The sequence below is a fragment of the Chiloscyllium plagiosum genome, chromosome 39 (genome assembly GCF_004010195.1).
Source record: "Chiloscyllium plagiosum isolate BGI_BamShark_2017 chromosome 39, ASM401019v2, whole genome shotgun sequence".
NCBI lineage: Eukaryota > Metazoa > Chordata > Chondrichthyes > Orectolobiformes > Hemiscylliidae > Chiloscyllium > Chiloscyllium plagiosum.
In genome coordinates, this window is record NC_057748.1 from 690,063 (window position 1) to 712,400 (window position 22,338).

A 22,338-nucleotide genomic window follows, 5' to 3' on the forward strand; every position below is an offset into this window, starting at 1 on the left:
CCTCACACATCCAATGCGTTATCTGGGCTGACATGACACCAATTGTTAAAGTTCACTTGAGAATGTAGCTTTTTAAAAAGGTTCTGCAATTTACATATGAAAGAACTGAAACCAACATGTTCATTCTAAAAGGTGAGAGACTTAACAAACAATCCAGGTCTTTTTCAATATATGATTTCAGTTATATCACACTGTAAACTTTTGGTGTAAATTCTGTGTCTTATGATCTTATACTCCACAACCTGATGAAGGAGCAGCGCTCCGAAAACTAGTGCTTCCAAATAAATGTGTTGGACTATAACCTGGTGTTGTGTAATTTATAACTTTGTACACCCCAGTCCAACACTGGCATCTCCAAATCAAGACCTGAAATGTTAACTCTGATTTCTCTTCACAGATGCTGCCAGACCTGCTGAGCTTTTCCAACAGTTTCTGTGTTTGCCTTCAGTCTTGGCTGACAAACTTGTGTTAATTTTAACCTCTATGTTGAGGTAGTTGAATCCCAGAGCTCTTTTCCTTCATTCCTGTTGAGTGAGCATGTTTGAAAGTCTCAGTTTGTGTACAATATAAATTGGCACTAATGGCTTACAGTGCAACTTCTGCAGATGTTTGAATCCCCACTGCAACTGGAAGCAAGCATTGCATCAGAAAAGCTACATTGATTTGCATACAAAGACTTAATTATACCTTTTTCAATTTTGAAAAAGCACAGCTTGTTGTTAACCTATAAATCCTTTCTTGAAGTTTGTGGAGTCCGGTCTACCCTGGGGAATTGCAGACACTAAAGAGTGTGGATTTAAGTGCTGAGAGCATGTAAGATGTGGACGATTGGCACTTACGCAATTATAGGAACCATCTTGTCAAGTTCAAATCTGGAAGGTGCATATTTACGATTACTACTGTTGCCAAAGTAATTCAGTTAGTCTGCTATAAAGCAGGGAAGCAGTATCTTTAATGTCAAAGGTGTGCTGAAGCCCTTTGTCATCGGTTGCATGAAAAGCTGTTTCTGAAGCAGGAAAGGCAAGCTTGGAAATATTAACCAGAAACTGAAAGGATGGGTTTTCAGGCAGCGGTAATAGAAGAGAGTGGAGGGTTCAGATGATTGGATGTTGTTGGCTATGCGCCCATATTGCATGGAGAGAAGAGAAATGCAGATGGTCCAGATTAACACTTATCTAGAATCATTTGATGGAAAGCATTTTCATGTGGATATTCTGGACCAACAAGACACTCGGACAGGATTGAGGATAAGCAGGAAAGTGGAGTTGAGGGCACACTCTGGTAAACTGTGATCTTATTGAATGGGAGAGCAGGCTAGAGGGGCTGAATAGGCTACTCCAATGCACCAAGTATGTTTGTATGCATGTAATGCAGACTTGCAGATAGTGGAAATGTCTCTATCATGTCTGTCTGACTCTCTATCCCAGGTATCTAGCCCACAAGCTAATCAGCTCATCTTAGCAAGCATCAGCATTTCAAAACATGAAGAAAGGTGACATATGAATATGCAGGATGTTTTCATTTTTAACAGTATTTAATGTTTTATTTTATTGAATGCTAATATTGGAGAAAGAATCATTTTCATAGTTTAACTTTGTGGCAAACATATGTGTTCACTTTTTGTAATTTTACTTTACAGCAACTTTTAAAGTTCTGAATGAGAGAGAGAGAGACTTTATTATGAAAAATACTGTAATGGGTGGATCTGAGAACAATTTGAATGTTCTGATTTGGACTTAACAGTGAATCATACTTGGCCACAAATAAAATGTCTGAAAATAATGTAGTATTGTTCTGGATGTGGCTATAATTTCTATTCCTTCTCTTTTACACGCATGGTTAATGTTGTGCAGTTAGGTGCGCAGGTGATGGTGTGACAGTAATAATAAATTTTGTTTGCCTCTTTGTAGTTTGACAAAGAAACATTTTAGGTAAAAACAATGACTGCAGATGCTGGAAACCAGATTCTGGATTAGTGGTGCTGGAACAGCACAGCAGTTCAGGCAGCATCCGAGGAGCAGTTTTAGTCCTGGCTAGTTAAGTCACCTACTAATATAGGGTATAGTTTTAGATATTAGCAAATATTTGCAGATCTTAGGAAGGTTTGTGAAGGTTTGTAACTCAGGTTGAGGTTTAGGGTGTAGGTTTGCTCGCTGAGTTGTAGGTTTGATATCTAGACATTTCATTACCTGGCGAGGTAACATCATCAGTGGTGACCTCCAAGTGAAGCGAAGCTGTTGTCTCCTGCTGTCTATTAATAAGTTTGTCCTGGATGAGGTTCCTGGGGTTTGTGGTGGTCATTTCCTGTTCATTTTCTGGGGGGTTGATAGATGGTATCTAGATCTATGTGTTTGTTTATGGCGTTGTGGTTAGAGTGCCAGGCCTCTAGGAATTCTCTGGCATGTCTTTGCTTAGCCTGTCCCAGGATAGATGTGTTGTCCCAGTCGAAAAGGTGTTTTTTTTCCTCCATGTGTAGGGCTACAAGGGAGAGAGGGTCGTGTCTTTTTGTGGCTAGCTGGTGTTCGTGTATCCTGGTGGCTAACTTTCTTCCTGTTTGTCCTACGTAGTGTTTGTGGCAGTCCTTGCATGGAATTTTGTAGACGACGTTGGTTTTGTCCATGGAATGTACTGGATCTTTTAAGTTTGTTAGTTTTTGTTTGAGAGTGTGGGTGGGTTTGTGTGCTACTAGGATTCCGAGAGGTCCTAGTAGTCTGGCTGTCATTTCTGTGAGGCAGCAGTGCTGAGCATGCTACATGTACAACAAAGTGACAAAATTTACAGATGACATGCAGCCAGTAATGTTGTAACATGGTCGATCATATGAGATTTGACCATTTTAAGAAGTCTGAAATGAATGAAGTGTGCAATGGGCGGCATGGTGGCTCAGTGGTTGGCACTGCTGCCTCACAGCGCCAGGGATCTGGGTTCGATTCCAGCCTCAAGCGACTGTCTGTGTGGAGTTTGCACATTCTCCTTGTGTCTGCGTGGGTTTCTTCCGGGTGCCCCAGTTTCCCCTCACAGTCCAAAGATGTGCAGGTTAGGTGAGTTGGCCATGCTAAATTGCCCATAGAGTTAGGTGCATTAGTCAGGGGTAAATAAGGGGAATGAGCCCAGGTGGGTAACTCTTCAGAGGGTCGGTGTGGACTAGTTGGGCCGAAGGGCCTGTTTCCACACTGTAGAGAATCTAATCTAATCTAATCTAATTTGATAGAAAGTAGTAATTGTACCAAATGGGAGAATTTTAAAGGGGTACAAGAACAGAGATATCTGAGGATATAAATCCTTGAAGATGGCACCACAAGTAGAGGAGGCTTTCTTTTAAAAAAAACACTGGATATTTGGCTTTGTTAGAGGATTAGATTGTAAAAGCTAAAATGTAATACTGAATCTTTGTAAAGCACTGGTTGTCTCGGCTGGAGCAGTGGGTTCACATCTGTGCAATGTGCTTCGTGCACTCAAGCAAAATGTTCCAGGTTGTAATGACTGTTTATGCAAAGAATACCTTTTCATCTCCCTGGTTCTTGTGCCAGTACTTTAAAATCTGTGCCCTCTGGTTACAGCCTTTCTGTCAGTGTTTCTGCTGTCTGATCAAATCCCATTTAATTTTAAATTTGTGTTAGAAAAGATTTCCAGGTCACTGGGATTTGTTTTCTGAAAATAAATGAGTTTTAGACCTATGGTAGAAAATCTGTTTTAAAAGTAGAAATCTATTTTGTATATCTAAGGAGAGACTTATTTTTTCACAATATCCTGTGAATGGGAATTTGGCAACTTTGTACTGAGTATCCTCTGATCTAAACCAAAAATATGTAATATGTTGGATGCTAAGTTACTGTGGCTTTTAAGAATTCCAGATGAAAACATATTTGATTTGTGTAGTGAGTTAGATGGCATCCATATCTCCTCCCTGGGGCCCTCCCATGCTTTAGCCAGCTGTGTTTTTTCTAAAAGAAATCTCTCAAATGTAGCTCTGGATCACATTAAGGCCAGGAAAACACATGGCTGAGTTTTTTTTAATAGTTAGTTTCTAGGTTAAAAATGCAGTTGTTATAAAAGTGTTACTTTACATATACAATTCCTGTGAATCAGGCTCTGTTTTCATTCTACTTGCATTCCTCTGGACAAAAGTAGGTATTAATGGTGGTGGTTCTCTGCAGTGGCTGCCTCTGTCTCTCCCCCAGCTACTCCCCCCCGCCCCACAATATGGCATGGTTTTACCTACCACAGATACTTCCTGTGTATTTCCAAGATTTCTGTTTTTATATCTTTATTGGGGCTGTTGCTTTTCACCCTTCCCAGGGATCTGACTAATTTTTGGCGAACTATTTTAAAAGTTCCTGGATGATGGATTTGAGAACTTTAAATACCATGGGTGATGGATTGTGATCAATGTATATGGGCCTGCATTTGAGAAGTACCTGGGAGTTACTGAGAAATATCAATTAAGATCCATGACCAGTGTCACTCGAGTATTCACACATCCTGGTGTACTGCCAGGAAATAAAAAACATGTGCAGTACCATTCACAATTACTGGACTCCTTGAATACTTTATAGTCCTTGAAGTACTTTGCAACAATGACAATACTTGCAATTTGAAATTGCAGCCAATTTGCTCTCAGTAACAGCAATATCATAATGACCAGATAATCTCTTTGTGTCAAATTGAGTGAAGAATAAGTATTGGCCAGGATACAGGAGAGCTGCCCTGGTCTTCAAACTTCTGCCATGGAATCCTTTATAAAACTACTTGAAATACCAGATACAATCTTGATCTAACATGTCACAATAAAAATGGCTTCTCTGATGGAGGAACACACACTGTACTGCACTTGGCTTTCAGCCTTGGTTTTTGTGTGAAGCTGTGAATTGTGATTTGAATCTGCAGATATCTGACTTGGAGTGAGAGTGCTGCCCATCCAGCCATGGCTCTCAATGTTTTCAATATAAAGTGAGAAGCGGACTGTCCTTTCATTGTTCTTGCCCTTGGTGAGCTCACATTGGTGACTCTCTGTTGGTTTTAATCCTTTTAAATAGTGAATGCAATCAAAAGTTTGAAGAAAGTTCAGAAGAAGGGAGAAAGCTATTGGATTGTAGTCTTGTTTGTGGGTCTTCAGGTTTCACAACAGGCTGGCTGAATTTCAGATCTCATAGCAACATGAACTCTGAAGAGCAAAAGCTGAAATTGCTGGAAAACCTTAGCAGGTCGGGACGCATCTATGGAGAGAAAGTGTGTATACCAACCTTTTCCTAGCTACAATCTGTTCTGGGGAAGGGTCACTGGACGCAAAACATTAACTGTGCTTTCTCTCTACAGATGCTGCCAGACCTGTTGAGTTGTCGCAGCAATTTCTGTTTTTGTTTCTGATTTCCAGCATTCGCAGTCCTTCGATTTTTTTTAAACTTTGTAGAGACTCGATGTTGTATTCCCTGGAATTTAAAAGATTGAAGGGTGATTTGATCAAAGTTTTTAAGGTATTAAACGAAACTGGTATTTTCAATCATTCCTATTTTCACCAGCTGAGAAGGCTTGGGCGCATGGTCAAAAAATGAGTCAGGCCTTTTATAGGAGTGAAATTAGGAAATGCGTCTTTGCATTTCTAACCTATTAGAAGTTTGCAACTCTCATCCTTAAAAACAAATTTCTGCTGGATTAATTATCAATTTTATCTTTGATAAATTTTTATTATGCAAAAGAAATTTGGGAATATAAGCCAAGTATTGATTAATGCAGGATTCTGAGGAAAATTGACAATGTAGATGCTGCGGATGTCCAATCTTCTTTCCTCAAGAATCTCGAACTGGGGTCTCAGGCAAAATTTCAAAATAAGAGATCTCTCATTTAAGACAATCAAGGCCAGATTTTTCCTCCAAGGTCAATAATCTTTCCAGTTTTTTTATTCCAGGGAGCAGTGAAGGCTAAATCACTGTTAAAAATTGGTAAGTCAGCCTTAAATATGTCCAAAGCAGTCAAGGATTATAGAGGACAGACAGGAAGTTGGAGTTGAGGCCACTATTGGATCAACCATGGTTCTGTCAAATTGAGGAGCAGGCTCAAGGGGTTGAGTGGGCTTGTTGATGCTCCTTGTATATTGTTGTTGCAGGAGAAGAGGTTGATCGTTTGGGACTGGAATGGGCTACTCATTCATAAAGGTTTGTGAATCTTTAGAATTCTCTACACCAGAGGATTGTGTATTTAAGGCTGGGTTGGTCAGATTTTGCGTCGAAGGGAATCTAGGGATCTGGGGAGCAGGTGGAAAAACAAAGTTGAAGCCAGAGATCAGTCATATTGACTACTTGACCAGACTTGATGGTCACATGGTCTCCTTTTTGTTTTTGAGAGTTGGATTGCAGATCATCCATGGCCTCATTGAATTACGGAACAGGCTCAAGGGGTTAAATTCCTCCTCATGTTCCAATATACCTCAGTTTCCAAAGTAATGAAAGATTAGATTTACTCAAGTTGGGTGGACTGTTCAAGTTAGGTAAGTTGAAGAGGGCAATGAGAGAGTAGTATGTTATCTAAATATTAGATTAGATGCTAAGAGATACTTCATCTCTCTGTAATATGTTGCTGGCATATATAATGCAGATGATTCTGTGCAGACATTCCAAATGAATCTGAGTAGCTGCTGAGTGGCTATAATATCTCAAATATTTGCGAACTGGAGCTTTCGTCCTTTTCTGTGATCCTCTTGAGTTTATTAGGTTGCCTTCTGGGTGGGAGAAGGGAACTTGAGAATATCAGCACACAACCACTCTTTCAGATGAGCAAGATGGCATTATTTTTTCTGATCACAATGCAGTAATCTTGACCAGTAAGTACTCCTGGAAAGGAAGATATTGAATGACTTGACTATGCTGGTGTCACTGTCCAGTAACTAGCTACATTGAACATGAGCAATGACTACATGGGCGTGTAGGGCTCTTTGAGCCTGTGGAATTGTTTTGCAGATGGATGTTTGCAATATATTAAATCACATTTCCAGGCTTTATAATATAGAGAAGTAGGGACAGACTATACAGGAGATTACAGAGTAATCCTCTGAAGGATAGGCACCAATTTGGACTGCTTTTCCCAAACAATAACAACTTGTGTCTACATAATGCCTTAGATATCACTTCTCAGGGCACTTCATAAAAATGTTATTCAACAAAAGTTGACATTGAGCTGTGATAGGCCACATGATGAAAAGCTTGGTCAAGGAGTTAGATTTTAAAAGCTCCTTGAAGAAAAGTGATGTTGAGAGACATTAGGGAAAAGGAGGGTATTTCAGAACTTGGTCTTTGGCAACTGAAGACATGGCCACCAATGAAGGAAAGATTGCAATCAAGAAATGCTTGAAGCCTGAATTAGAGGAGTGAAGATATCTCTGAGGGTTATGCAGCTGGAGGTTATTATAGTGATAGGGAGGAGAACAGCTATGGAATGTTTCAAAATAAGTCGGAGGTTTTAAAAATCAATCCAATATTTAAGTGGGATTCAATCTAGTGAGGCAAGCACAGGGATAATAATGGAATTTGATGAGAGTTAAGGCAGGAGTAGCAACTTGTAGCAAATGTTTTTGGATAACCTCAAGTTTACAGAGGTTGGAGTGTGAGTTGCTAACCGAGAGTATATTGGGATAGTCAAGATGAGAGGTAACACAGTGCAGATGAGGGTAGAATTGGGTGATGGAAGCAATTTGTTTTGTATTGGAAAGTGTTTTAAAAAAAGCACAAAATTCAAGATTTTTGAGATGCTTTGTAAAATCCTCTCCTACAGATGGCTTTTAGCTTGTTAAACAGTTGGAAGAAGGTTAAGTTTATTTAGATGTGATATGTTCTTCATTTGTTCAGATTTACGTAGTTTCTTCTGGAAAGTTTGTATGCTGTCCAAACCAGTCATGAATACCACATTGGCAATGTTCCATTACTGTAATATTGTTGAGTTCTTTATGGGGTCATGGGATAAATGTTTTCTCTTGCTAACCCGAGTACTTTCTTGTTTATAAGATTATGTCTGTAGGCTTGGTAGCATTTAAGGAAAAAGATACGGCTTTGTTGCAACCTCGTGGTCTGTCTTGAGTTGGGTCATGATGGCCTCTAACAACTAAATTCATCCACTGTTTGCATACAGATATTCTTTTGTGAAATAACCTCCAAGGTTGTTTGCTCCAGAGGTATGAAATGTTCATTAGTATTTAAAGAGTGAATTATGGTTTCAAGTGCTTCTGAGTCACTTCATATAATTGATTCCAGATGTTCCCAGAATAGTCAAAGCACAAAGATTGTCAGTGTTTAAGCTTTGCTCTGAGGCCTTTTCACTTCCTGTACTGAGTTAGATTAAATGTCCCCAATTATACCCGTGCCTTAGGCTCAAGCAACAAGCAGTAGTATGCCGATCACGAGGACCTTCTGTACTGTGCTATCTCATCTCAAGTTAAATAAATATATTACTACTGAGGCACAAGCAGAGAAACTGGATTTGTTAAAATCATGTGTTAAAATGTGGCTATACCATATAATTCTGTTATGTTCTGAATATTTAGATAGCAAGTCAGTAACCATTTACTGTTTTATTTGGAAATTGCCAACGTAAAGCTTCTGAGAGCCAGTACATACTGTTGGGAAAATTACTGTTTGTTTATCTGATCTATCAGTGGAGAGATGGGATTGATTAATTTCTGGTTCTCTTCAGGCTTTCACAGCAAGTTCTTCTGTTCGTCTGTCAGGACCTTGTTAAGTCACTTGCATTGTGCTTCATTTCTCACCTCTTTCTCCCCCCCGTACTTTTCCAAGTTCCAATGAATATAGGCCCAATCTGCTCAACCTTTTCTCGTAAGACTTTACCTTCATCTCAAGAATCAGTCAAGTAAACCTTCTCTGAACTGCCTCCATTACAAATACGTCCCTCCTTAGGCAATGTTAGTGATGGCATGCTAATGCAGTAAGAGGCTTTTCTTGGTCAGTTATGACACAGAGGTTGCAAGAAATTTGTTTAAGCTTTGGACTATTGCCACATTGGAGTTGGTATGGAGCAGGGACTGAAAACAAACACCAAACAACAGCTTCAATAAGTCTGTATATGTAAATGAAAGAAACATCTGCTCGACCAGCACTGAATGTTGAATAAACAGCCTGTTAATTTAGCAGCAGTAGAGATATTGAGGTGGAACTGGTGTTATAGCTTATTTGAAAACTAATGCTTGCTTTTGGATGAAGAAGCCAAAGGCCGCCATGGAGCTGACAAATGGAAGCATCCAAGGGTAAATTCTTGGGCCCTCCAGAGGTAATAACTTGGAAGTAGAAAGGAAAGCCCTGGAAAGTGATACTCTGGAAATAATAAGATCATCATCATCATTCTCCTTGGTAAAGATAACCATTTTCATCTGGGGTGTGTTTGGCAGAGTGCTTCAGTGACTGTTAATGAAGATCTCCACCCAATAATTCCCCTGAAAATAGGGCAGAATACAAGTTGCTATTGCAGCCTTAACTCTGATCAAATCCTATTTATTATCCTTGTGCTTGCCTCACTCAATTGAATCCCACTTAAATATTGGATTGATTTTAAAAACCTCAGACTTATTTTCAAACATTCCATAGGGAATATACATTTGGAAAAAATGAAATGTGCTTTGGCAAGGAGAATAGAGGAACTGAATAGTATTTAAATGGAGACAGACTGCAGCAGAGGGGAATTTGGATGTACTCTTGCATATTTCTCCTCTTCCCTAGATGCTGCCTGACCTGCTGCGCTTTTCCAGCAACACATTTCCATCTCTGATCTCCAGCATCTGCAGACCTCACTTTCTCCATAAATCACAACAAGCTACATAAGGGATCCGGCAGTAGGAAAGGCAAATGGAATGTTGGTCTTTATTTAAAAGGAATCGAATATAAAAGTAGGGAAGTCTCGCTAAGAGTATGCAAGGCACTAATCAACTGCACCTTGAATAATGTAAAGCTTTGGTCCCCTTATTTAAAGAAAGATATGTTGGTATTGGAGGCAGACCAGAGAAGGTTCACTCTGTGCTTGTCCATGGAGGAAGTTTCTTATGAGAGGTTGAGTAGGTTAGGGCTGTTGTCAATTGGCGTTTAGAAAAATGAGAGAGAACTTCATTGAAACGTAAGATTCTTTGGCGGGGTGGGGGGGTTGCTGACAGGGTAGATGCAAAGAAATTGTTTCTGTTTTGTGGATGTATCTCGGACAGAGGGCTGAATATTAATCATTACCTGAGGGTGGTGAATGTGTGGAATTCTTTATGGCAGAGAGCTGATGAGGCTGGGTCAATCAGATTTTTAACTATGAAGGGAATTGAGGATGTTTGGGAAAAGGCAGGAAATTGGAGTTGAGGATTATAACATCAGCCATGATCTCATTGAATGGTGGAGCAGACAGAGTGGGCTGAATGGCCTACTTCATTCTGCTCCTATATGTTATTATCATACAGTTGAGTTTGGGATGGGTTTCTGGCTTGGGATTTCACCTTCTTGCTTTTCCTCTCTGTCTCTGATATGCAGTTATTTTGAAAGTGGCTGTCCTGCTGGTTTATTTGGTTATCATTTGCAGCAACCTCGGCTGTGCTTCTCCCAAGACTTGATACTGGTATTAAACTCTGAGCTTCAGCCATTCGGATGTTCTTGTACAGCTTTCTTTGATCATCATGTTAATATAGTCAAGCCTAGAGTGTTTTTTGGAAATTTTTTTTGGTAAATGAGTATCAAGCTTTCTTGCTAGATACTCCTAATAACCTGTTTGTGTCAATCTCAAGCTGGTGTTGATGCTTAGCATTCTCGCTTGGGTGAGGACCTGAATCTTCAGTATTTTGCCCTTCCTCCTTGATGTTCAGAAGCCTCCAAAAGCAGCTGGAGTGAAAGTAGCTAGGCTTCATGGTGTGACCCTGGTACAAAATCCAAGTTCAGCATGCATGGGGCAGGTTGGGCAGGGCTACTGTTCTTCAGACTTTGGTAAATGGACCTCCCGATTGATGTTCAAAGATTGCTTAGATGTGTCATGATTTGGCAATTCCTGTTCCAGGAAATCATTTCTGCAGATTATAAAATAAAGTTGTCACATGAATTAGAGAAAAGCTCCATGCTGCATTGCATGCTCAGCTCTGAACTGACAACTAGTGCATTGCCATTGGCAAGCAGGAAACTGTGAAGTGTTTCCTTGGAGACCTTGGTGTTTGCTTGGAGTAGTGCCACTGATTGGTTTGCACTTTAAGAGCTCTGAACAGGAGAATTGAGACACAAAAAAACCTGGATCTTTACATGTCTGTTTACCCAACATAGGCCTCTGACACAGTCGACTGTGAGGGCCTTTTGGAAAGCAATGGAGAAATTCAGCTGTTTTTGAGAAATTTATTACCTGATGATGAATGGACAATTCAGTGGTTGGATGTTCATTTATGTCCTGGATGATGACTCTTTTGACCCATTCAGAATTGTTAATGGAGTTAAACAGGGCTGAGTTCTGACAACAGCTCTCTTTAGCAGGTTTTTCTCCATAATTCTCTTTGATGTCTTTCATGATGATGATTCTGACATGAGAATTAAATCTCTTATAGATGGTGTGACCTCTGATATGGAAGGAGTGCACTGTTGTTCTAGTCTCAGTACTTCACAGGTCGCAGCTGAAATTATAATTATTTTAAACACAAATTCCGATGTGGCCAATTACATTTCTATAAATTAGATTAGAGTAGAAAGATCCATTAACTTGATTTCATTTTTATCAAAGGAGCTTATCAATTTATTATGAAACAAAATCCATTCAGACACTGTTAGTAATATGAAAATATAAATGTTCACCCCTCTTAAGGGAATGGGGGAAAGAAAACAACTTCTCTCTGCAGCGATTCACTTTCTAAAGAAACACACAGTCACAAGTGTTATGGTGCAGAAGGATGTCATTTGACCATTTGCACCAGCTTCCTGAGCATTATGACCTGGCATTCTTCTGTGTTTTCCTCGTACCTTTGCATGTTCTGGCCCATGGTGGTTATTCTTACATGTGTGATTATCACTGATTTGTGCTTGATTGTCTCAGTGATCCTGGCAGACCCAACTTGCTCAGGATATACAATATTGAGAAGTTACTTTCAGTTGCTTGTGCAGAAAAACAATCTGGTTTCACTCTGATCTCTAAGAAAACCTGCCTCCGGGAGAGAGGAAACAAGCAGAACAACTTATTCTGCAGCATACAACTGCAAAATCTAAATACAAACTCCAAGCCTTCAAACATTGTTCAAACAGAACAGCCATAAAACTCAATAGCAAAACAGTCAGGTGTTTTTACTGAATTGTTTGAGCAAACAAGGCTAGCAATTATCCAGAACCATGTGGTTTTCAAATGTAATTTAAAAAAAGAACTTGTCTTGTGATTGACCTAACTTTTTAAGAAAACATCCAGCCCCCCCCCCCCCACAATCCTTTAAACTCAAGTCCATATACATTATTCAGCCTTCCTTGTTACAATGGTAAGATGTTCAGTCTGAGATGATATGATAAGGTAAATAGGAACAGTTCAACTAAGCTTGACAACTGGAGAAGATGGCAGTGCTTGACGATACAGTGTAGGGTAATGGTAATGTCTTTACATTAGAAATCCAGGGCAGAGGATAATGCTGTGAAGACATAGGTTCAAATCCCACGTGGCAGCTGGTGAAATTTAATTTCAATTGATAACAATTTGTTGTTAAAAACCCAGCTCTTTCAATGATGTTCTTGAGGGAAGGGAATTTCCTGCCTTTACTTTTTTGGCCTGTTTGATTTCATATCCACAGCATTGTGCTTGATTCTTGACAAGAGACTCAGTTCCTGTGCAATTATAAATGGCATGGTCACTTATGTCAAAAGGTACAAATGTAGAGAAAGACAAGGAAGGAAAGTTTCCCTTTGTCATAGTCACTTTAGCTGTTATTGTCACTTTTCTAACACCCATTGTGGCAGGTAGACACCAAATTGGAAAGGTTCAAACATGAAGTTTCTGGAATGATGAGAATAGATTTGGAGGGTTGACAACATATTCAAGGACTTTGGAGAGGACAGGGAGGTTTTATTCTAAAATGTTGATTATGTTGAAAGAGGAAATTTGGAGTTATTTAACACTACGGTGACAAGTGTATACTTGAGTACAGGGATATGGTTTAAATTGGTACAAGTCTGACATATATTTGACGACAAATGGTCAATAGCATGGACTATTTGGTGACACAGAAGAGCAAGACACCAGGGTGATGTTTTGGGTCATGCCTAATGCACTAAAGTGCTTTATTCCTGTTGGATGGTGATGAATCTGTTCTGTGAAAAGATGCAGTGATTGTATGAAAATAGAGAAGGACAAAAATGATTGCTTCTTGAGCTGTTGTACATTTTCCTGGTGCTGGCTGTGTACAGATTTTGGTGTTTCTGCTTAAGGCCAGTGACCTGTCGCTTTCTTTATGTTTTCCTGTAATCTCTCAAGCTGCAGATGGAATTGGGTTCTGTTCATCTCTTCACGTTTTGAATCCATTAACCTCAATTAGGAAGAAATAACTGTGATGCAACAACCAGATGCATTTCTTAAACAATCTGTGTGCCTGGATGCACTTTAATTTGCTAAGGGAGGCTTGAAGCTGAGCTGGTGGATAAGTGAAGCATCTGTGAATGAATCAGTTTGTAGATTCCATTGGTCCAGTATGTGGTTTTGTTGTATTATTGCAGAGATCTTTCAACTGTACGTTGTCTTTAAGACAGCCACATGGCCTCACAACATGTTCATCTTCATTTCACTCTGTCCATTGTCTGTTCTTGCCATCCTCAATGTTCATACGGTAAAGTCATGATTACTGAATGTATAGCTCCTTGCTGAGATTTTCAGCTAGTCATGTTAAATCCTTGGCTGCTACTCGAGGCAATTGTTTACCCTCATCGGCAACTATAAAGTTTTTCAGTGTGGTGGGAGCTGCACATAACCAGCCAAGTTAGGAGGGTTCCATCACATTCCTATTTGTATCTTGTAGATAATGGACAGGCTGTGGGAGTCAGGAGGTGAGTTACTCTGTGCAGGATTCCAAGCTTCTGACCTATTCTTATGACCACGATTTATATAGTGAGCCCACTTCACTTTCTGGTTAAAGGTGTCCACCCCCCACTCCCGGATGTGGATAGTGGGTGATTTGATGATAGGAAGGGCCTTGACTTGATTATTTTCCCACTGACATGGTCAAAAATTCCCTCTAGCACATCTCCTCCACTTCCCGCACCTCCGCCCTTAAACTCCACACCTCCAACCGCAACAAGGATAGAACCCCCGGTCCTCATGTACATCCCGTTAATCTCCAGATACAGCACGTAATTCTTCACCATTTCTGCCACCTACAATGAAACCCTACCACCAGAGTTATATTTCCCTCCCCATCCCTATCTGCATTCCACACAGACCATTCCCTCTGCAACTCCCTCGTTAGGTCCATGCCATCCCATTATATAAATATAATGAACTGATCTGCATCTGCATCCTTGTACGTATTTATCAGCGTGGGCTTTCTTCAAATGAAAGAGGGTTGTTGTATTATTGCACTCGGTACCTCACAACATGCAGTATGACAGGTCTCCATCTTCATCTCTGTACATTCAGTTATCAACCAACCCAGTGATCCTGTTAACCATATATGTGCAGTAATTCTAATTTTAGCGTGGAATCCAAATTGTGCATGCAAATCATGCCTCATTCATGTGATGGTTTTTAATAAATTTCCAGATATCTGTCTTAATACTGACTTTTTGTGGTATGTGTTCCATGGACTAACATGAAGAAAATCACAAAGCATATCCTGCTGGAAACAGCTGAGGATGTCATTTTCTACATTTATGTTTGTTGTTTTAAAGCACTCCACAGAATACGGTTATTTCCAAACCTAGCTGGCTACTACCACTTATCTTTATCAAATGGTGGAGAGACTGATGGGGCTGAATAGCCAAACTCTGCTCCTATATCTTGTGGTTTATGGTCTCAAACATATCACCCCCCTACAAAGAAAAGTCGGTTTAAACTTCAGGAAACTAATCTCTTGCCGAATTAGTCATTTTATACCCGTGGAAGGCCATTCCTAATGAAACATGCCACATGTCTCATGAGAATGAATCAATTTGTATTTGCAAGCAAATGTACACTAAAGCAAAATACTGTAGGAGAGAACTAAATGGTATGGGATTGATGAATCTAAATCCCATACATGAAAAATCAAGCAGAATTGCCTGTTTATATTTACAAAGAAATTGCTGAAAAAGCTCAGCAGGTCTGGCAGCATCTGTAGAGAGAAAGCAGACTTGACATTTCAGATCCAGCGACCCTTCCTTAAAACAGCTCCTTCCCATAACAGAAGGATCCCCCTGCTTGCTGCCTGTGTGCCAATCTTGGAATCAACATGGCACTTCACCTCTGATATCCTATGCTCTTACTTTCTTAGCTAGACTTCCATGATGGACCTTATTAAAGGTTTTAATGTAGACCACATTGAAAGCATTACCCTCAAAAGATTCCATTATGTGACATGCAAAGAGTGGTGATTATGGATGTTCAATAAGTGCTCACTGAAAAGTTATGGCCGCATTCTTGAAATTCACAACTTTATGTACCAAATCTCCATTTGGCTGGGGAAATACATTTAGAAATTAAACAACTGTGCATGCATGCATTGCACTCTGCCAACATTAGCTTGATCAAGCTCCATCTAGTGTCAGACATTAGTTAGCATAGCAAGCTGCAATGGTCCTGTACCACCAACCTCTACCACCAGATGGAGCCCCTCAGTGCCAATTGAGGCCAAGCAGCTAGGAGAGGGGAATGGCTTCAGTGGCTGTGGGTGTGGACGAAAGTAAGAAAAGGAGCTGACGGCAAGACCAGGATGAGGGCAGAGGGAGGCCAGGCCATGAATGGCGATACTAAAGGATAGCAAAACCAGAGGGGTTGATAGATGGCATCTAGATGGCAACTACAACGCCATAAGCAAACACCTAGATCTCGATACCATCTATCAACCCCTCAGAAAACGTCTGGATATCAAACCTACAGCTCAGCGAGCAAACCTACACCCTAAATCTCAACCTGAGCTACAAACCTTCACAAACCTTGCATATATCAGAACAGTAGAAATATAAAGTTTTGGGTCATCACACCTCAGCTCCTCTTTGAATTTGAATGCAGCTCTTGCTTTTGTGTAATAAAACTGTGTGATTGGTCTGATTGGAATTGTTGGTTTGTGGCCTTTGTGAGGAAATTTGTTTTGTCAAGGCATTTTGTTCATAATCTGGTTAAGGTATTAGAGTGTATTCGGCTGTTATTAAATCCTGGCTTATTCAATTCCCTTGTGTTTTGATTTGATTTGATCTGAGCAGAACAGGTACAGGTTTGATTTAGCCTTTCTTGACTTTAACCTGATTCATTTGCAGCTTTGTTCTTCATTGACTTTTCCAGTACTCAAAACTGATTAGATGATAGTATTCAGATTACTGTTGTTATAGTTTGGACGGTGCTGGTAAAACATACGTCCTGTGTATGTGGGAATTATTAAAAGGAGTAAAATGCAATTTACATAAGTTCAAAATTCTCTTACTGTTCTTAAAGTTGTGCCCTGCAATAATTAGATTTTAACCTATTTTTCTAACTGATCTGTTCAGGATGTTGTTACACATCTCTGGAGCAGATGGGAGGATGGAGAAAAATATGCTGCAAATGTATTAGTTATTTTTTATTGTTCCTGAAGAAAGTCCCCGTAGTTTAATTTTATCCTGGGTAACAAGTCAGTCAGAGGCAATTAGGGATCTTGGGAAGTTTCATTAAATCTTCACAATTGTGGTGACTGTGGGGAATAGAGGGGCTTGATTTTCAGTGCATTGCCGTAGTGTGTTGTGACAAAATAATTTCTAACATTGTACTTCTTAGAGTGAAACCCACACGAATGAGTGTGATTATATTGGAAGGAAGGGTGCTTGCTCCAACTTCCACTCTTGATTGCTTTTGTGATTCTGTAACCTCTTAGAATATTTCAAACAAAGTTGTATTTGTTATTATTAATGTTTATAGTATAAAAATACCTATTTTTCTGGTCTGAATGAACTTATTTAATTTTTAGAAAGGCACTTATGTTAGTCATGAAAAGGTAGTGAGATATTTAATGCTTCCAGAGATGACCATAACTGTTGGTCTTTTTTTTGTGATCGCTGTGGAAACTGAGCTGAGACCAGTGGGTGGTCTGTGGGACCTTGTGCCTACCTTAAGGAAACTATGTGCAAAGAGGTTTGAGAACCACAAGTTTGCACATTGAACCTACCCTAGGAATGTTTGAGCAATGTAGATTAAACAGAGTAAAGTTCCCTGAATGCTCTTGGGTCAGGAACAGTGAGGGTTGGATGGGCATTGAATCCAAGACTCTCAAAAAATGATAATTGCTGTTTTTCCTCCTAGAGCAGACAGTTTAAAACCTGACTTTGTAATGGGCATGTGACTCCTGTAGAGTTGAAGAAATTTGTCATAATAATTGGTGTTGCAAACATTTCCTTGAAAATGTTGAGCCGTATTGGTATCCAAGGTTACATCTGTGTGTATTGCTTACTGATATGGCAATCTATCTTTTGTTAACTGTGAAGGATGTTGTTGCCTATGGTCACAATTATTGGTCAGCTGATAGGATAACTTGATTCTGGGCAGAGGGAAAGTCCCTACAATTTAATACCTTGTTTTTGCACAATGTTTTTTTTGGATAGCTAAGCTCTGTTTGGATGAGGAGCAGGCCAGTCACCAGTACTTGTGGTAGCTGTTTTGGTAGTTTGGCCTTCAGTTGTTGTGTGTGAAGTTGTCATGTGAAACTATACCACTCATGATGTGGTCAATTTGTTTTTAAAAATTGACCAATTACCAGCTAGCCTTAATATTTTAGCCAGATCTCAATAATGCTCATTAGATGTTGGGAAAGGACTTGAGTATAACTATCTGAAATCGAACAGGACGCATTTAGTTATAATTGCTGCTGTTTGATCTTTTTTTGCCGCCTTTGTTCCTCTTCTTGCACTTCTTCCTGTCCACAGTTCCTGCTCCTTCATGGATGGGGGGCAAGAATGTTAAACAAAGCATTTGATCCAAACCTTTTATTTTCTAGAGTATTTGCTGGTGATCAGTGACCCAACAAAAAGGTCTGGTCAGTTTTTAGACTTTCATCAAAGATGGGAAATATATTTGTCAGATTTATTTAGGGGTTCACTTGTGTTGATTTCCCTCTTTTTGCTGGAACGTATATTGCTGATAGCTTGTGTATGTGTGCAGTGATGGTCAACATGTTTAACAGTTAGTGCTTTATTATTGGAAAAATGCTTGCTTTGCCACACTCCACAATTGACTAATACATTAACAGTCTAAATTGATTAATAATAAATGGTTGTACTGGGATTGTTGCTAAGTTTCAGATGACTGTCATTTGCAAATAGCTTTCTCAAATGCAAGAATTAGTGACACAACCCTTGTGAAGTGGAACAGGTGGAGTGTGCATATTCAATTCTTATTGAGTTGCTGTAAAATTATGCTCAGATAATGTTTGGTAATGTGTATAATGCATATTGGTAAACACTTGACAGTGTAATTCCTACAGTTGGAAGTTCACTGGAGTAATCCCAAAGCAGTTTCCTTGGTGGCGGTTTTACAAGTTTCACTTATCAAACTAAGTAATGATGGAGAATTGTGTGTTCTAAGAAGTCTGTTGTTTCTCCTTCAGAGTGAAGTTTTGACCCAGGGATACCTACCTTATATGAAGAGTCAGGTATGCACAAATTAAAGTGAAATTTCATTCATTTCTCAAATCAAAGTTCTTATAAAAATGAACTAGCATCTATTTAACTACTAGCTGAAAAGTTTGTATGTTTGTGTACAAACTAAAGCAATTTCATATTTACAGCTGTACTCTGATAGTTGCCACTTACGTGTTATGATTTGTTAGAGCTAGTTTACTGTCCTTATCCTTTGTGATAATCCTTTTCCTCCATGGAGGCACTACTTACTACATTTCACAGGTGCTAATGCTGTCTATGAGCATAAATTATTTTTAAAACAGTACATTTATCCTGTCCCTTTTACAAACACCTCAATATGCTTTATGTGACAAAGGAAAGGGAAGAATGAAGAAAAAGGATGATGGTAACTGAACCTATTTCTCTCCACATTGACTGCCTTTACAGCACAGATTGTCAGTGCTCAGATTTGCAAGTGATAATAACTAAATCTCCAGTCCAGCAAAATACGCCACTGACACTGATATAACATTATTAAAAAGAGGCTGCATGTGGAAAGTCTTCATCCACCCTCTAAAGCCATTGGGATTTGTTTGAATTCACTGATCATTTTTCTATCATAACTGGCTCACAGCGTTGGGATTGCTGCTTCAGAGAACAGACTGCAATAAAAATGGATGTAATAAAAAGCTGTTTATTATTATTATTATCTCCATTTGCATGTTTCACACTTGAAGCAGACATAATATCAATGTTCTGCTGCTGGGTTTTTAGGGAAATCGGTCCTTTGGTAGTAAAGCATTTTTCTACAATTTGCACTTCTATGTTGAGTATAGCTTCAGTTGAATACAGGGTTGTGTTTCTTCAGTTTGGTCTCTATTGTAATTTAGCAGATCATTCCAGAACTGCATTGTAACAGCTGTTCTAAAACTTGTGGACCATATTATGCTACAGATTCTGCTTTTGATAGAGAGTGCCTTGAACTACTTTTCATTTGATTCATCCGTCTTTTTTTTTAAAGATGAAAGCTGTTCAAATGCATTCTCCACGTCAACTATTAAAATGTATGAAGAAGTTTAAAGCTCCCATTTTCTTCAAGCACGGCTGGCAAATACTCAGTGACATCTCTTCATTCTTTACAAACTTCTTTTCATACCAATGAAAGGGTCACTGGACTCATTCTCCACAGATGCTGTCAGATCTGCTAAATTTCTTGAGCAATTTCTGTTTTCATTTCAAATAAGAGCTGATGAAGGAGAATGGTGAGAATAAGGAGTTGGAATAAAGTAGGATGTAGTTCATGCCTTTGAGCAGAAAGACCTGAATGATGTTGAGCAAATTGGATCGTAATCCTTTTATTGAGATGTAGGTTTATAGCCAGGCTTGTTCAAATACTTTGCAGAGGAAGCAAAATGAGAGACAGGCAGTCATGAGAGAGGATGGTTGTGTTCAAGCTGACTGTTATCGTCATGATATTCGAAGAGTGAAGGATTATGCCTGGATAAAGGATAGTGAGAAGAATATAAGCTGGTATGGAGGCTGAGAGGAGATTCTGACTAGGTAGCAGTTTAAGCTTGGAGAAGAGAAATTGCAGAGAGTGGTGGGGTCTTGGGCTAAAACTGTAGCTGTAGAATATAAAGTGTGAAAAGGCAGGTGGTACATGTCAAAGATTGTGATCGAAGGGACTGAAACAGAAAGGTACCTGAAGGAGAAATTAAGCCCAAAAGAGGAAGGGGTTGAAACTCGGGTGTCACCCTATTGCCAGGGCAAAGTTCAGAATTTTATGAAGAAAGTTTTTTTTTGTATTTGAAATTCTCTTAAAAGGGTTAATTTCTTGTATTTTTTATGACAGTTGGAAGAGGACTTGACCTAATTTGCAACTTTGTACTCTAATTAAAGTGTCAAGTAATTGCTTTTGGCCACCTTAAACATTTTAGTTTGCCTGCATCATCTGTTTGTGCATTGAGTGTAAGTTAACTGAATGAGTTATTGAAGAGCTAGGCCTAGCTTTTTCCATCCCTTTCATTTCTATGGAATGAATTGAAGCAAGCCATGGTTATCCTTTGGCCACCTTTACCAATGCTGTACACAGTCGCAGTAACCAAAGGCTTCTCACGCGATCTCAAATTTGTATTTCTTCGATGAGAGGTTAGGATATGTGAGGGTAGAATATTGATCTGTTGCCTTCAAAGCTGCCATATTCCAAGTAGGAAATTTGGAGGATAGTCTGACGTCTTAAGGATTTTATGCAACTGAAGATCTGTATCAAAGAACAAAACACAACACAGGAACACAAGCCCTTTGGCGTACCAAGACTGTGCCAACCTATGTCTTTCTAAACTAAAAACCTTATGCCCATAAGCGGTCCATAACCTTCTATTTCCTGCCTATTCGTGTATCTGTTAAGCTGCCTGTTAAACATTGTGTCTGCCTCTACCACTTCCTCTGGCACTGCATTCTAGGCTTTTACCATCCTCTGTTTAAAAAAAAGGAAAACCTGCCTTTTGTATCCTCTTTAAACTTTTCCACTTTTACCTTCAACCTATGTCCCCTGGTAATTGACATTTCTACCCTGGGAAAGAGACTCTGACTATCCACTCTATCCAGGCCCCTCATAATTTTGTAAACTTCTATCAGGTCGCCCCTCATCCTTTAATGTTCAAGTGAAAACAAACCAAGTTTGTCTCATCTCCCTCATAGCTAATACCCTTCAAACAAGGCAACATCCTGGTATAAAGTTTCTGTGCCCTCTCTGAATCATCCACACCCTTTCTTGTAGTGTGGTGACCAAGATTGTATACAATATTTCAAATGTGGCCTAGTAAAGTTCTATATGGTTGCAACATGACTTGCGATTTTTATATTCTGTGCCCTAAGGCAGATATTCCAGATGCCGCCTTAACCACCTTAACCATTTGTGTTGCCACTTTGAGAACTGTGGACCTATATGCCTAGATCTCTGTGTTGATGCTGGTAAGCGTTCTGTCATTTACTATATACATCCCTTCTGCATTAGACTTTGCAGAATGCATCACTGCATATTTGTCTAGATTAAACTCCATTTGCAATTTCTCCACCCACGTCTCCTCCCTATCTATATCCTGCTGTATCCTCTGGCAACTCCCCCCAACCTTTGTGTCTACAAACCTATTAATCAGACCAACTGCATTCTCCTTCAAATCATTTGTATATCTTACAAACAACAGGGGTTTCAGCACTGATCCCTGCAGAACACCACTAATCACAGATCTCCTGTCAGAAAAATTCCCTTCCCCCACTATTCTGTTTTCAATGACTAAGCTAGTTCTGTTTTCACTATCCCTCCAGACCTACCCCTCTCTGAGGATGAAAGATCAGTCCTCAGCAGAGGCCTCACCTTCCTTCCCCTACGCTCTCAGATTAACGAGTTCAACACATGGCGTGACATCGAACAATTCTTCCACCGCCTTCGCCTCCGCGCCTACTTCTTCAACCAAGACTCTCGCCCACCCTCATAGCCAACTGCCGCCGCGACATTAACCACCTCAACTTCTCCACCCCTCTCACTCACTCCAACCTCTCACCCTCGGAACGTGCAGCCCTCCACTCCCTC

General features: G+C 39.7%; 1 protein-coding gene across 6 annotated transcripts in view; it reads left to right on the plus strand.

The window, feature by feature from the left end:
* The first annotated feature begins 395 nt into the window (after nucleotides 1–395).
* LOC122542077 (RNA binding protein fox-1 homolog 2-like) overlaps nucleotides 396–22,338 on the plus strand; it is a 262,538-nt gene continuing 240,595 nt past the window's right edge. For all 6 annotated transcript variants that reach the window (XM_043679400.1, XM_043679399.1, XM_043679410.1 and 3 more), the window contains exons 1-2: nucleotides 396–411; nucleotides 18,733–18,778. In XM_043679400.1, coding sequence (XP_043535335.1) covers nucleotides 398–411; nucleotides 18,733–18,778 — 60 coding nt within the window. In that variant the 5' untranslated portion in view covers nucleotides 396–397. The remainder of the gene's footprint in view (nucleotides 412–18,732; nucleotides 18,779–22,338) is intronic.